At 38.5% G+C, this 16,154-nt stretch overlaps 1 protein-coding gene across 5 annotated transcripts in view; it reads left to right on the top strand.

Moving 5' to 3' along the window:
* The window catches only part of Ten-m (teneurin transmembrane protein Ten-m), a 624,351-nt gene that overhangs the window by 295,750 nt on the left and 312,447 nt on the right, over window positions 1–16,154 (top strand). For 4 of the 5 annotated variants that reach the window (XM_074111142.1, XM_074111144.1, XM_074111140.1 and 1 more), the window contains exon 1: window positions 15,607–15,812. The exons of the other annotated variant lie outside the window; for it this stretch is intronic. In XM_074111142.1, the coding sequence (XP_073967243.1) occupies window positions 15,779–15,812 (34 nt within the window). In that variant the 5' untranslated portion in view covers window positions 15,607–15,778. Of the gene's footprint in view, window positions 1–15,606; window positions 15,813–16,154 lie in introns of those variants that run through there. 5 annotated transcript variants of the gene reach the window in all.

Here is a 16,154-nt window from a genome sequence, read left to right as displayed (position 1 = left end):
AAAAAACACCCCCAGTTTACGTCTATGGGAGGTACACTAAAAATTTTTTAATTTTATTTTTAATTGTACCATTTTGTCGGCATAGTTTACATATATGTTCGTGCAAAATTACAGCTTTCTAGCATTGATATTCCCTGAGTAAAGCCGCGGATGGACAGACAGAGAGTTATCGCAAAACTATAAAGGTTCCGTTTTTGCCATTTTGGCTCCGGAACCCTAAAAACAGATAAACGACCGAGCAAGTTCACGTAGGGTACGGAGTTCACTTGAAGCTCGGCGAACTTTTTTTTAGTAGGTAAAAACATATTTGAGAACTTGCTCGGTTGCTCGCTTGCCCGGCACAATCTGGAACTTAATACTGTAATAATATAAGATAAGAGAGTGTTTCATCATTCAAAACAGAACTAAAGAACATTAACCTTTTTGAAGTGGATGCAAAAAATAACTCCGGCTCCGAACCTCGGAGTTAATTGGAAAAGTGCGCTCGTCAAACACGACCTATGCACCTCGAGCTCATTCAAGTTGCCTGGTAAAAATAGACGCGCTCGACGTGGCCTTAGTCACACCGAAGCGAGCAAGAACGTGACTACATAAAAAGATAGATTTAAAAAATTACATTCACGTAAATTACAAACAATTATACGAAAACAAACATAACAAGAAGTATATAGTCACGGCATAGCCGCAAAGAGGCATGACACAGCATGTGCTGCGACGTTGCTGCTATAGCGTTAATATTCTGTCGGAACCATGTAAAAGTTACAAATACATAGAGAGGAGAACAAAGGCGAGCTTGAGTTTTGTTGGCTGTTTTGTAAATCAATCTTCCAGACTGGTTTGACCTATGGTCTTCCAAGAGGAGGATCGCGGCTTAAATCCAGGCTAGCACCTCTGGCTCATTAAAAATTCATGTATGAATCTTTTTCTTCGTCGTGTTCTTCATTACGGAGATATTGACAAACTGCTTCCACACCCCTCTGTCCTCGGCCTGTTTTGGAGCTGCAGGCAAAGTGAGCATGTATGAATACCACGATCTTTACGGTAAAGGGAAACATCTTGAGGACACTGCGTCCGCCATCACGTCGTGCGATCGGTGTGACAACGTGATCTTAGAAAATTATGGTTTAAATTGTCGTCCAATTGGTAGGACAAAGGCAATCGGTCCGTGTGGGCACAGATTTCGAAACAATTCAATGCGTATGAATTTTCCAATCACCAGTACGCCGGCGGGGGAACATCACCCAAAGACCTGATGTCGTATAATCTAACGCGCTGACGTTCGCGATTACATTCACCGTCTCGTTTTACCCCCATCTTATGCCGTATGACAGAAAGAAGTAGTGAAAACGATTAGGATTGCAAGTGTGTTAGACAAGTTCTATAACCGGTCATTGGGGCATATGCGGTGTGAGTTACGTCCGATTGAAGTGCCCCTCTGACCGCTCTAGACGTTCAAAGAGACGGCCGCCAGCCGCGATGCCCACGATTACATCGCGCTTGTGACTGACTTATGACTAATACTGTATAATTGTTGATAAAATCTATAACGGACTGCTGGAGATAATTTGGCAGGCTCGGAATAATTTGTCCACTATGTACAGTGGAGGTCAAAGATATCTACACACTTTACTATACCTTGTCGCTGTCACTTAGTTGGAAAAGTTGGAAAAGCCCCGACTTTGTCACTTCAAAGTTTATTATCTCAAAAACGGCTCGACCTATTTTGATGAAACATGCCTAAGAACCATCGCTAAAAAACCTGATTTCAAATATAAAAACCGCATTCAAATCGGTCCACACGTTTAAGAGCTACGGTACACAGACAGACACACACAGCGGTCAATCTTATAATACCCCTCTTTTTGCGTCGGAGGCGTTATTAAAATTGTCCGGCATAAATACAGTGATGGTAAATATCTTTAATCTCGAGTGTACTTACTTTAGCAACAAAGTTATTTTTCTATGTAATTTTTAGCGCAAACTTTTTTTTAAACTGCACTTTATTGTCACACACACCATTTACTTAATTGCGTTGCAGGTTTGTGCAGGTCGCCTCACGACGTTTTCCTTTACCGAAAAGCTCGTGGTCAATTTCACACATGAATTTCCAAAAAAACAGACTGTGCAAGTCCGGATTTGAAACCAGGATCCTCTTTTAAAAAGGCCATAGGTCAAACCACTAAGCCACCACGACTGTCAGTTTAAGTTGTACTGCGAGGAACATGCTCTTTGAGATGCCTTCTCTTCAAAACAAAACCAGAAGAATAGTTACACCAAAAAAGAAAATTGCTGGACATTTTTTTCACGAGGCCTTCTCGAAACGGTCTTAAAAAGCACTAACTCGCTGCTTCAACTATTTTAAACAACCCCCATTTCCCAGTACGAGTTTCACGCAGCGAAACATTTTTCAAACACCCGACAAATTCTTTAACTCCACGGACGGAAGGGAAAACAAATTCCCATTTTATCATCGGAAAACGAAACAATGGATATGCCGGGGATGCGCTTAAAAACTGTAACTCCAGCGTTGTCAAAAACAAGTCTAAGCAAGGTTTTAGTTAGAATGTTGGTACGGGCTGCTCTAGTTTTGTTAAGAAAAGAGAGGATGTTAGTAGCGGGGTTGGGATATGTTGCTTAAGAAAGCGTATTTGCGATAGTTACTAGTTGTTTGTCTTCGTCAGTTGCACAGTTGTTTATAAAAATCATAATCGATTCAGTGGGCAGTTGTTCTATGGCCAGACATTTTACTAAGTAATTTATTGAACCAGTACTAGGTCCACGTCTTGATTTCTTCTTTTTAGTATTTTTTAACGCAGTTGGGTTTTTAATTTTTAAATTTATTGCTTTTATCAATATTGTATTCATTTATCACAGTTTCGTTTTTACTAGATCCTGTGAGAACTTTTTTTTATTATTCGACTGGATGGCAAACGAGCAAGTGGGTCTCCTGATGGTAAGAGATCACCACCAGGGGTATTGCAGATGCGTTGCCAACCTAGACCCCTAAGATGGGATACCTCAAGTGCCAGTAATTTCACCGGCTGTCTTACTCTCCACGCCGAAACACAACAGTGAAAGCACTGCTGTTTCACGGCAGGATTAGCGAGCAAGATGGTGGTAGCAATCCGGGCGGACCTTGCACAAGGTCCTACCACCTGCGAAACACTATGCAATTTATTATCTTCTGCCCTTCTCAGGGCCTTAAATTATACACAAATTTGTTCCAGCCGTTTAAGCGTGAAGAGGCACAGTCGAGCTAACTGAATCACGTAGCAGGGTGGAACCTTATCATAACCAATATCGCTATGATCTTTTTGGCAAATGTATGGGATGTCAACATGAAATTAATAGTACAAAAGTCCTATGTCCTCTCCAGGGTCTCAAACTATCTGCATACCAAATCGGTTAATTAAACTTTTCAGGCATAAAGAGATTAGACAGACAGAATTACATTCACATTTATAATTTTAGTGAAGACTAGACTGTTACCCGCGGCTTCGTCCGCGTAGAATTCGTTTATCGCTATCCCGCGGGAACTGTGCAATTTCCCGGGATAAACTATTCTAAGTCCTTACCCGGGACTCAAACTATGTCTGTTCCGAATTTCATCTAATTCAGTTGAGCGGTTTTGACGTGATCAAACAGATTTATAAACTTTCGCATTTATAATATTAGTGGGATTGCTAAATCGCTTACGCTTCCGCTACAGCTAATGCCACAATCTCCGCACCCAGCGTTGCTCGCTCTTTGTAACTCCCAACTTAGACAAACTTGTTTCCGTACAAGAAATATACATTTTGCTGCGTCGAATATAAGTTTAAGTTTGCGGCGCGTACGCTGATTTCTGTTTACTTTTCTACATAAATAGGGCTTGTTTATCTAACATGACATTTGAATGCTGTTTGAATTGCGGAATCGGTCTCCTGGTGGCATTGCTAATTTATTTATAATATAATAAGAACCTTTTGGCTTGTGGACCTTTGGGCTTTTGTCCGGATTTGCGTACGTTGAAATGTTTCAATTCTTACCAGACGGGAAAACGGTTTATGATTTTAACAGTTTATGTGTTTAGTACGTTGGTGCTTATTTGTGTTTCATCGCAGTGTCTACATTTCTTGTCATTTAACAAATGAATACAATCAAAACTAATAAAATTGATGCGATGGACTTTGGATCCAAACAACTGAGTCAGATTTATTTATAGTTCACAGGAAGGAACTATGTGTTCCAAAAACTCACACACTTACATTAAATTTCTAAGTTTAAAATTATTAAGTAGGTACTATACTTAAATTCCATCAATTGGATCAAAGGACACCTTGGGCATGGGACATTTTTAATTAAAGAAAGAAAAGAAAAATATTTATTATTTATTATAAATTAACAATTATTTTTCAGTTGTGGCAATGTTTATTCGGTTGGTAGTATATTCGCCGCGTATAGCCAAGATATGCGGGTTCGAATCCGGCATTACTAATAACTTCCATTTCGCTGACCAAAATGTTCTACAATACAATACAATAAATCTTTATTGAATAGCATTACATAGTAAGCAGTAGAGTAACCAGAGGTGCACAGAGAAAATTTTCCAAGATAAGTAATAGGCGGCGTAAAGCAAATTAATATATAACAAAAAATATAAACACATACTTCCAAAGATAAAAGTTAGCTAATGCAAATGAAATGTAATGAATATGCCAAACTTTTGCAAGTGGTAGGACCTTGTGCAAGGTCCGCCCGGATTGTTAACACCATTTGCTCGCTAATCCTGCCGTGTAGCAGCATTGCTTGCACTGTTGTGATTCGGCGTGGAGAGTAAGACAGCCGGTGAAATTACGGGCACTTGAGGGTCCCATCTTAGCTTAGGCCTCTAGGTTGGCAACGCACCTGCAATAACCCTGGTGTTGCATATGTTTATGGGCGGTGGTTATCTCTTACCATCAGTAGACACACTTGCTCGTGTTCCATCCAGTCGAATATAAAAAAAACTTAAGATGATACATCAGGATCAGGGCACATAAGCACAACACGTAAATAAATAAATAAATAATGGGCGGTGGTGATTATTTCCCATCAGATGACCCACGTGCTCATTTGCCTCCATCTCATAATAAAAAAGAAAACTATTTCAATTTATTTAATGTAACAGGTAAATAAGAAAAAGAAACAGTGTTTGTCGATGTTAGTGTATTGTATACCGAAATGCTACTGAACCGAACATAAATATTTCACTAAAATAGCGTCGTTTTACTGTAAAGGACACAACTCTTCCAACAACACACCGATATCCCCAGTCGAATCTCACATAGAATAACAACTCATAGATTTATCTTACAAAAGAAACCCTTTTAGTGATGCTGGCTGCTGATACGACGAAGTAGGTCAAGCCCCGTCCACAACTTTGGTCCAAAGCAAGTTAACCGATAATTTTAATGACTTTAAGTTCCTAGTTGCTTAAATCATGACTGATCGGCTAAGTCGATTCGATATGGGAAGAAAAATTAGCGAGCTTACAAAGCAAAACGAACTTTATTTCCGTATATTAACTAAGGTGTGCGGTGATTTAAAATAACGAAACTTTATTTTGGTTTCAGGTACTGACAGTTGAAGACGTCTCACAGAAAACACACAGCAACCAATTCGCGTAAGGTTTAAAAAGTTAATCACTGCCAGTGTGTCATTAATGATATACTTATTTAGCCCGAGAATTGAGATTTAAAACAGTGATTAATATCATAGGAGAATTGACACCAAAACCCACATATACAAAATTATCAAGAGCTGATATTTATATTCTTCATACATAATCTGCCCAGATTGGGGATTGAACACATCACCTTAAATTTCGTGATTCGATTGCACCACTAGACTATGCGGTTGTCAATGCAAATGCAAAGTGTAAAAGAATTTGAAATTAAATTAAAAATAACGATCCATTTTCAAGTTCAAGTATAAAACAGAAAAGCAATGAATCTTAACGGCCGCAACGTCAGTAACAACCCTTATCTCGCAGAATTTCACGGAATTCAATAAATTTCCGCGACTGCAGGGCTACTACGAAACTCGAAACTCGAAGTTCGTGTCGTGCGGTCCCTCTCGCTCTCGTATTAAATAGTATAAGTGTCAGAGGGACCGCACGACACGAACTTCGAGTTTCGTGTTTCGTAGTAGCCCTGCTGCAATGTCACAACATTGACGTCACGTAAAATACGACTCCGAACGGTTGAATTTTACAACCGGCAATACAATCAACTCTGCGTCAGTCGCACGTCGAAAACGTATAATAAAATCTGTAGACGAAATAAATTCTGTTGCATTCTTATTTTAAATGTGACAGTTGCATCTGACGTCTGCCCGGCGCAGCGGCGCGCGCGGGAGTGACGCGAACCGCCGTGTTGCCAGGCGAAAAAAGTAATAATTTAATTTCTCTGTTCTAATTCGTTGGCGTCTTTGTGTTCTCTTATTAAATTTAACGCGTTACAATGTTGCGCCGCTTAAATTTTTACCGAGATTGTCCTTTGAGGTAGGGTTGCCAGTTTAATTAAATTTGCTTTAAAGAAACTAGTATTACCATAATTGCGCAAAAAAATCCTACTCCTTTTATCAAACGGCAATACATTGAAATTAATTTTAACTTTTTCTCAAGCTTTAGGGATGGCTACTTGATTTTAAAGTAATTTGTAATCTCATTGATGAATGAATGTCGATTCACTCGTAACTGAGTTCACAGTATTATAACAGAATATTATTATACTTTGTAGGTAGGTTATATTAACATCTTAAATTATAGATTCTCATTAATAAGTAGTACCTACACGCAAAGGTAAACCACAAGTTTTACATTTCCTTTTGAACTTTAGAACCAAGAATTATTTGACGTTCTTGTACTTATTGTCCATAGAAACTATACAATGTATATACATACAATATATATGTCTACATATGTACATACTATGCAGATGCAGATACCTAATAATGTCAATGACTGACTGACAAAAAACGTACAGTCACATTTCAAGTAAATACTCGAATTTGGCATAAGTATTATGTTGGACGACAAAAATAGAAGTACCCAATCTATGTATGGCTTCCTAAGGAGACGGTCGTGGATTTGAGCCCGGGTTCGCACGTCTCAGGTTTTTGAGTTTTATATGTGAAATCAGGTTTGAAATTTACCATGACTTTTAGGTTGAATGAAAACATCGTGAGGAAAACTGGACACACCTGCGAAGAAGGTACGTGTGAAGTTTCCCATCTGCACTGGGCCCGCGTGGAAATCAGTCCAAGTCCTCTCATTTTGCGAGGACGTCTGTGCTTTGCTCTATAGGGCCGAGGAATACTTCTTAGTGTTTTTTGACATTCCCATGAAAAATGAACTAGCTTTTTTCGGTTTTCCAGAAGAGCGGAACCGCGGGCATAAGCTATTCATTTATATAATCACCTTTAACACTCGACTAGTTTTAACAGGCCAGGTCACTAAAGCTCATTCCTCACTTCTGATACCCAAATCATCGGTTCATCTCACTTCGCTTCGATTCCAAAGTTTAACCAACCCATAGCGCCTAATCCCGAACAATTTATACCCATCTCCATCCATCAGATCGATGGTCCTAATGACATTAAACTTGAGCCAGAATTGTCATCCCCTGTGAGGGGCTCGCCCTTCGTGAATTAAGTTATTGTCGAGTTTATTGCACTAATGTGCGGGGATGCCATGTGTTCGTTTAACACCGGTTAGAGGCCGTTCGGGCTAATGGGTAGGCATGATGGACTTACTGGGTTTGAACTTTGCCAGTATTTTATCAGAAGCTATCCGACAGTTTCTCGGCAATTTCTATTCAGTCCGGCGTAACGTCTTTTTAAGGGTATATTACTCGTCGAGGTCCTGCTTGATTGATTTTCTCCCCAGTACTTTAAGTTCGGAGGTTAGGTCAAGTAGTATTTATTCTTTCCTATTAATATATTTTTCTGTGTATCGAATGTGTAAATAATTGTTTCTTCGTCTTTATTTATTTCATTAGATACACTCAAATGCTTATTACCTTTTTCTGAGTATTCATTGAATTCTTTTACCTAACTTTAATAATTTATACAACGACTTTAAAATGTCTAACAGGGCTTTATATTAAATAAGTAATGTTATTTTTTTAATACAACCATTCTCCATCACTGTACTTGCATCACTACTAAATACATATTTGTACCGAGTTTCAAGTTGCGACCATTAACCGTTGAAGAATTTAGTTCTGAGGAGACGATCCTGGTTGGACCATCAAAATTTCACTCTCAGATTATTAAGGTGTCACTAGAATTTTATAAGTAACGTCTAATCTCAGTTGAATTGGATGCAAAGGTAAAGTTAGAAATGCCTCAAAATAAGCTATCCGTATCAGGATTCCTAAAACACTTCACTTTCAACTCAATGTCATGCGTCAGAAAAAATTACGAAAAACAAAACGGAAATGGCTGATCGTACCAAAAATTAATTGCATTTTGGAAACCGCTTCCACCCATAATTGGCGTCACGGACCTTTGTAACGTATCGCGTCATGCTAGATTACACCGTTTTGTATCGTTTGTGTATTGTGTAGGTACGTCTACAGAGACGTACATAGAGTCGACTATAGACACAGTTTGATTTGGAACTATTATATTTTCTTTGTCCTTGTTTGATTTTTCTGGTATTCTAAAAATAAAAGTAGATTTTACAAGATCAAAATCGTCCTTCCAATTAAAAACAATGGCAATGACTGGGGCGAATTGCTAGGTACTGAGATTAATTCAAACTATCATTATAACACTGACGCTACTAAGTATACTCTTGCCCCATAGCTGCCATATCCCTCGCTATCTTATAAACTCTTTCTCTCAAGATTATTTTCCTCCAAACTTAAGATAGTATTCACTAAAGACACCATAATTTTCGACAATTAATATCAACCGTTGCAAGCTCATCCACCGTTCACGCTAAGCTTCATAAACCGGATCGTAAAAGTAACTTTAAAACATAAAATTTTACAACTTCTAAATTTGCACTAAAAGCCTTAAAATTCACTGAATGTAAACCATCAATGCGCCATACGGGCTCCTGAGCCGTGTAAAGTACACCCTCGCTGGCAAGTTACGACGGCAGTTAAGCCGAAGTGCATCGTGTTACTGAGCGAAAGTTACGTTTCCTACCTTAGCCAGGAGCTGCAGAAATTGAGCTATATGGTTTTAGAATTCCAAGAAGTCAATCCTGTACTTCTTTGTATGCTTTGTTATCAGCGTTGCAACGAAGTTGAGGATGTCAAACAAATCACAAAGCATGTCCAGTCCAGATGATATGTTTCATCAAAATCGGTTCAGCCGTTTTTGAGATATTTAACTTGGAAGTAACAAAGTGGGGGGTTTTCCAGCTTTTTAGGGTTCCGTAGCCAAAATGGCAAAAAGTGAACCCTTATAGTTTCGCCATGTTTGTCTGTCTGTCTGTGTACGCGGCTTTCAATGCTGCGGGGACAAAGAAAAGGTATTGAATCCGAATAGTATGGAAAATATGAAGAAAACTAAATAATTTATGATAACGGTGATTTTATGTGTTTCGTAATGGCTAGAAAACAACTCACACAGGAAGAAACTGCAAAGGTACAAGACGGTATAAAACAAAAGTCTGTTAAAAATGACGTTAAAGGTTCTACACGGGATCTGAACCTACGTACGGTTAAGTGTTTTTTCATCCTCCAACAAACACCTAACTCTTGCGATGTAGTCGTTAGCATTATGCAAATTTATTTCAGAATCGACAAGGACAAACTTTCGAGTTGAAAAATTAATAATCTTACACTCTCAAAGGCTGAGCTCACAGGGTAGGAAACGAGACTTTACTGCTTTTGGTATATGAGTTGTATTCCGATGTTGGTGGTGGTAACTCGATTAAAAATAGGGTCTCGCCGCGTGTGAACGCGTCCTCTGTTTGTTTATAAGATTATTTCGACGGTCTAATGTGTTTTACACTCGGTGCTTCGCTCCTCTTAGGGCTTACCCTTTCCTAATAGACCTGCGGCTTAGTCTTAGGAAGAGAGAAAGTCCTGGACATTTTGCATTTTAACGTACATTACGTTATTAAAAGGGACGCTGTCCCACGCAAATTGATGTTGGAATTTGTTAGTCTTTTTTTTCTCAGAAAAACATGTCACTAGGTAAAATTTTAAACATTTCTGGGATTGTTTGCTACAGATTTCGAGATTGAGAGCGAAACATAGATGTCGCTAGTGCTGCTACTTAAGTAGTGTAGTGGAAAAAAGCAACCTGAGATATGTGTGCATAGGAGAAATTCGTGTCTAGACTCCTGTCCAGCGGTGGTGTGGGCGTTATAGCACGCAGCACGGATTGCTGAGGACCTGGGTTCGATTCCCAGCGCTGCAGGTGGTAGAACCTTGTGCAAGGTCCGCCCGGATTGCTACCACCACCCTGCTCGTTAATCCTGCCGTGAAGCAGCAGTGCTTGCACTGTTGTGTTTCGGCGTGGAGAATAAGACAGCCGGTGAAATTACTGGCACTTGAGGTATCCCATCTTAGGTCTCTAGGTTGGCAACGCATCTGCAATACCCCTGGTGTTGCAGATTTTTATGGGCGGTGGTGATCTCTTACCATCAGGAGACCCACTTGCTCGTTTGCCATACAGTCGAATAAAAAAAAACTATTTAGACGGAATTTAAAAAAAATAGGTACAAGGTAGGTATTTTATATTCCGATACTTACACAAAATGTGCGCTTATACATTTTTCAAGTCTTATTATGTAGATATGAAATATTGTGCTTTCATATGTAGGTCTGCAAAGTAAACGAAGGCCACGATAGATATTTTTTATTCCCATCGATATCAAGTAAAATAAAAAAAATAGTTTACTGCTCTGGCAGTCTGACAGTCACAGTGACATCACTCAAGTGAAACCATGAATAAAGGCTAGCCTAATCATAAAGGGTGCGTAATTTCAGCTAAGACAGCCGGTGAAACTACTGGCACTTGAGGTATCCGATCTTAGGCCTCTAGGTTGGCAACGCATCTGCATTACCCCTGGTGCCATCCAGTCAAAAATAAAATAAAAAAACAGCTTTTTAAGACCAACGATTTGAGCCGGGACACTTCTGGTTATTTTTTTCTTTTATTGTCACTATATTTTTGATGTATTAAACCAAACACGACACACTTGACCTGTATTATTGTTGTTTGAGTCAAAATAAAAGGTTGAGAATCAATACATACACAGCTTAGCTGTTGCCGCGACTTCATTTGCGAAAAATTGATCAACCGCTACTTTGCAGGAACAAGGCGACTATTCTTTGTCAATCCTAGAATCTTAAAATATCTCTACACTTTTCAACGGTTTAAACGTAAAAAGACAAAATAGACGGACGGACAGAGTTACTTTTATATTATGTGTAATATCAGCATGAAATAAAATAGTATCGATTACTTGCTGCCTCGAACAAATAAAAATTAAACAAAAGCAACATCGTCAACATACACGCGGAACCAAGGGGAGCACCGTGGAATTCTAACAGCGTGTTAGTGGTGCATGCAGGAGCGCTTTAAATAAATGTCTTTGAATAACATAATTATTTGAAAGTTTGTTTTTGTCATTAACCTCAAGTATGCGAATGGTTAGCGAGGAAAATAAAGTACATGTAAATGACAAAATTAGGGACGTACTCAAAACATGTGCTCGGGATAAAGAGGTTGGTTTATTCTATCGTGATGCTAACATAACTTTACGAGAAATTGTCTCTAAAATTGGTGGTAATTGATGTTTTTCGCACGGAAGTAATTATCAAAGATGAATCTCATTCTGTCCTTCTAAGAGATGAAACTAAAGAAAATAATGACATCAGTAAACTTACAATACAATATTATGGATAAAACAATAGATTTAGGAACAACGTTTTCACAAGGGGGTCGCCATCCGATAAAAGTTAATGTATGGATAATTGGGAAAGGATTCTAGGTATCTACGGTTAAAAGCAATCAGGACGTCTAGGGAGGCGTAAGTGCCATGCCATCCCTGCCCGTCCCTTGGCAATATCATGCTACTGAAAACGTTATTGGTGTAAACTCTTTGTAACCATCAATTGCATCATCAAAATAAATTTATAATCATAAGTCAAAAACTGTAAATTTGGCACAACGCTTCTTAGCATTGTAAACAGTTAAAATCAGTTTAAAGTAAAAATACATATTTCATGCAGGTCGCCTCAAAACACGCATCTTTAATAACTCAAAATATAATTCGCCACTCAAATTTACTTCTTCACCAGTTCAGCTAGTATCTATCGAAGTATAGTGCAAAGATGCAATAATCCATCCAACCTGTCAGAATGTTAGATTTGTGTAATAATTCACAAGCTGTCTTTTTTGCTGGCAATTAAGAGCTATGGCCTTAATTTGTATCCGGCTTTAGGATCGTAGTTTTTGTTAATTTGTATTAATCATCTAAACACTGTTATTCACGCGCTTTGCTTTATATTCTTGGTATGTCTAAGTGCTTTACATCACGAATAGAATAAATTAGCCATAACATTTGATTTCTGTTTGGGAATAGTCTTAGAAACTACTAAATAACGCTATTTAAGTACTAATAATTAGTAATATACAAGACGAAGTAATGTTCTTATTTAAAACAAATGGCTAATTTTGACAAAATCACGCGTCTTCGTGGATGGCATGAAGAATAGTTGACTTTTATTCAATGATAATAATATATAGTAACAGCAAAAAGATAACCTAGAGAGTTCTTATTGGGACTTCCAATAGAACGTTTTCACGGTAAATTATTTGCATGTCATACACGAACTTTTTTGGCAAGTACCGCAATAAGTCAATGCGGCAAAATTATACAGCGTCCCAGTTTGAAGGATTGCACTACACTTTCCTAAAGTCCATCGTTTTCGGGGCTTCTAGGCGGAGTGTGACATGTTCACAAAAGTACCTAGAAATAACACTGGTTAGTACTACACAGTTACAAAAATTGTCTCATTATGCTTATAAAAGCTTTAATTAGTGTCACTTGTCCAGATGTAACTGTGAATAATTTGATATATTTCTAGTGGTCAAATTGATTTTAAACTACCAAGTTTACTGTGTACTAATACATAATGGAGTTTGGACAATAATACAACTACAGTCAGCAAAAAACGTATAATTACCTCAACTTATTTTATAAATAGCCTTTTTAGGGATCCGTAATGTTACAAGGAACCCTCATTTATAGTTTCACCATGTCCGTTTGTCCATGGCTTAGCTCAGACTGTGAATTATATTAATACTCGTATGAGTTAACTACGCCAACAATGCGGTATTTTTATGTCTTCTACACGTGGCTATGATTTTTATTTTAGTCGTCCAAACCTGTTCATACATGGTGTATCATACATAGTCTTTTGCAATTGACAAGATTTTTTTTTTTAACACCTGTAAATTACTACAGGAATAGAAAAAGTTTTGCCTCCTGAACATGGGAAATAAATATTTATAATAATTTATTTCTCCATATTTAAAAAAAATATATCTGAATTTGCCAACACTACCACAGATTAAATACGAGTAATGTTTCCTTTGCCTTTTTCACTAGAAAAAGGAGGTGTCATAATTTTGACAACGTCTACGTCAGATTTACGTGATCTTTTTTTTTAATAGACACTAGACAAAAGTAATGGATCTATTATTGCTTTAGAGTTATGCCCTTTTAGAATAAGCAAATCTTAAAAAAAAAAAAAATCGTAGCGAAATTTTAAAAATATCAGCCTTTCTCTTTCCAAATAGAACACAGAGAACGAATAAAATTATAGTCTTAGAAATATGAAATCTTGTCAATTTAGAGATCCCTTTGCAATTTATTGAGTTTTAAATCGCTAGTTTTTATTGGAGAACCCCTTTCCTTTCCTTTGCCGTTGGCTTGAAAAATCTGAAAGAAATCGCAATGATACCAACGAGTAGTAGTAAAATTGTAATTAATTTAACAGGAATAGTATGTCAGGATAGATATGTCTATGCCCTCTTGTTCTGAGAGGAGGCCTGTGCCCAGCAGTGGGACGTAAACTCCAATTCAATAGAATCTGACAATCCTGTAGACACTTCCAGCCTAGTAATATAAACACCGGGCTGCCTAAGGCTTTGTGATGTGACTATTATTCTTTTTTGATTCCTTTGAGATGAAAAACAACAGGGACATATATAATCAAGTGTGCCCACGATATGGTGTCTTAAATATGTAGAAAATTGACAGATTCTATTGAATTGTACCTTATATAGGCTGGGATGATGATGATGATGACTATGTCAGGCTTGTAGGCAAAAACACTGCGTAGCTTGACGCGCTTGACCGTTTTTTTCCAAACAATTTCGTCGAACCCCAGCATTTCGTTGTAAAACTTTAAAAAGCAATTAGCGCGGTGCGGATTCATCATCGATCATTTGTTTTTATTACGATGCATGCGTCAGTGGGCAGCTTATTTTAGTAAGTAAAAAGTGGTAAAAAGGAGTAAAAGCTGTCGGTGAGTGACAACCCGATAAGCTGGTGGGCGACCACCCTAAATAGATTTAAAGCGAACACATTAGTATTCTGTTATTTTATCTAGGAATTTTAAGTGTATGTGAAATGTCTTTGTTGTAATTAATGTTATCGAAATGTTCACAATGAGTCAATACTACTTCAGCACCCGTTAGAAAAAGGGTACTACATAGATTTTGGCTTTAACGGTTCTCTCAATAAAGTTTTTTTTTTAATAAAGATATCCTAAAGATGATGCGAATGTTTAACAAAAACTATTATAGTTGTTTGTTTGTTACCTTTTCATGTCTAAACCGCTGAACCGATTTAGATGAAATTCGGTAAAGAATAGTTTGAGTCCCGGGGAAGGACATACGATAGTTTTATCCCGGCAAATTGCATAGCTTCCCTCGGGCTAGCGATTAACGAATGGATCGCAGACGGGGTCGCGGGCAATAGTTACTTTAAAAATAAGTTTAAAGTATGTAGGTACGCTAGAGAAAAAAGTGGAATGCGCAGTCGAAGAAATCGAATCACGTACTTAGCAGAACGAAACCTTTTTGCTGCAACTGCCATGTTGAAATTCCAAATATCTGCCAAAGAAACCGTCGTGAAATCGATTGCGAAAAGGTTCCATCCTGATAACCGATTGAGCTTCCTAGATCGTAGCGTAGGTATATTCGGTGCAAAGTTCCAAAAACATGTAATGCAGGCTACTTGTAACTTGATAGAATAACATCTCCAACTTCTCAGCTCGATTTATTAGATTTATTGTCGAGACCAAGTTCCGAAACTTCCCGACCGGAAACGGAGGAGCGGAACGAGCGTAACGGAAACGCGAAAACAAACAACCTAACTCTCCACTTAGCGCAAAAAATAAAATGCACTCGTCATTCGCGCGGTATTAGTGCATAAACAAGGTTAGCGTATCGCCCCTGGCCGTATCGATGCGTGCATTTAAAAAGCTAACCCGTCCTGTAAGAAAAGGACGGGTGTAGAGCACGTGGGAAGTGGATTCCGGACGCACGCACCCCCTCCGCCCCGCCGGCCCGCGACTCCTGGAGGCGCCGCGCGCATTCAGTCGCGCGCCGACCGCCGAACAGGCAACACGTTTCAAACAATCCACGCCCGTGCTCCCAGCAACCGCCCTAAAACGTTGTGCAGTGACCGAGTGGGAACGCATTACTGTGATTTGTTTTGTGTGACTTGTGAGTGAACGAAGTGTTAGTGCACTATGCGGTTGTCCGCCACGTTATGAATGGTCTGGATCGGTGCTTCTTCGATCAACGTAAGTGTTTGTGTTTTGGTTGGATTGTGCGGAAATTGTAAATTGACTCGCTGCGGTATAGGGAGGTTTCATTCACGTGTAATACAGCTACGGGCCGCGGTTGCGGCGTTTCCATATTTTCGGTGGCGGTGTGATAATTATGTGGGTTTATTTACAATCGGCCTTTTTGGAGATTAACTCGAGCGAGTATACGAAATATTTTGGTGCATTATTAATCACACCAAACAGGAAATTAACAATCATAACTGCTGCGAAACGTAAACTTTGTTTACTTTTCTGTTTGATCAGTTCATGCGGCTGGCTCGCAATTTTATGAACTTACTTTATCATTACAAAATAACG

The sequence above is a fragment of the Choristoneura fumiferana genome, chromosome 2 (genome assembly GCF_025370935.1).
Source record: "Choristoneura fumiferana chromosome 2, NRCan_CFum_1, whole genome shotgun sequence".
NCBI classification, from domain to species: Eukaryota; Metazoa; Arthropoda; class Insecta; order Lepidoptera; family Tortricidae; genus Choristoneura; species Choristoneura fumiferana.
Note: the sequence above shows the minus strand (reverse complement) of the source record. Positions and strands in the feature narration are given on the sequence as shown.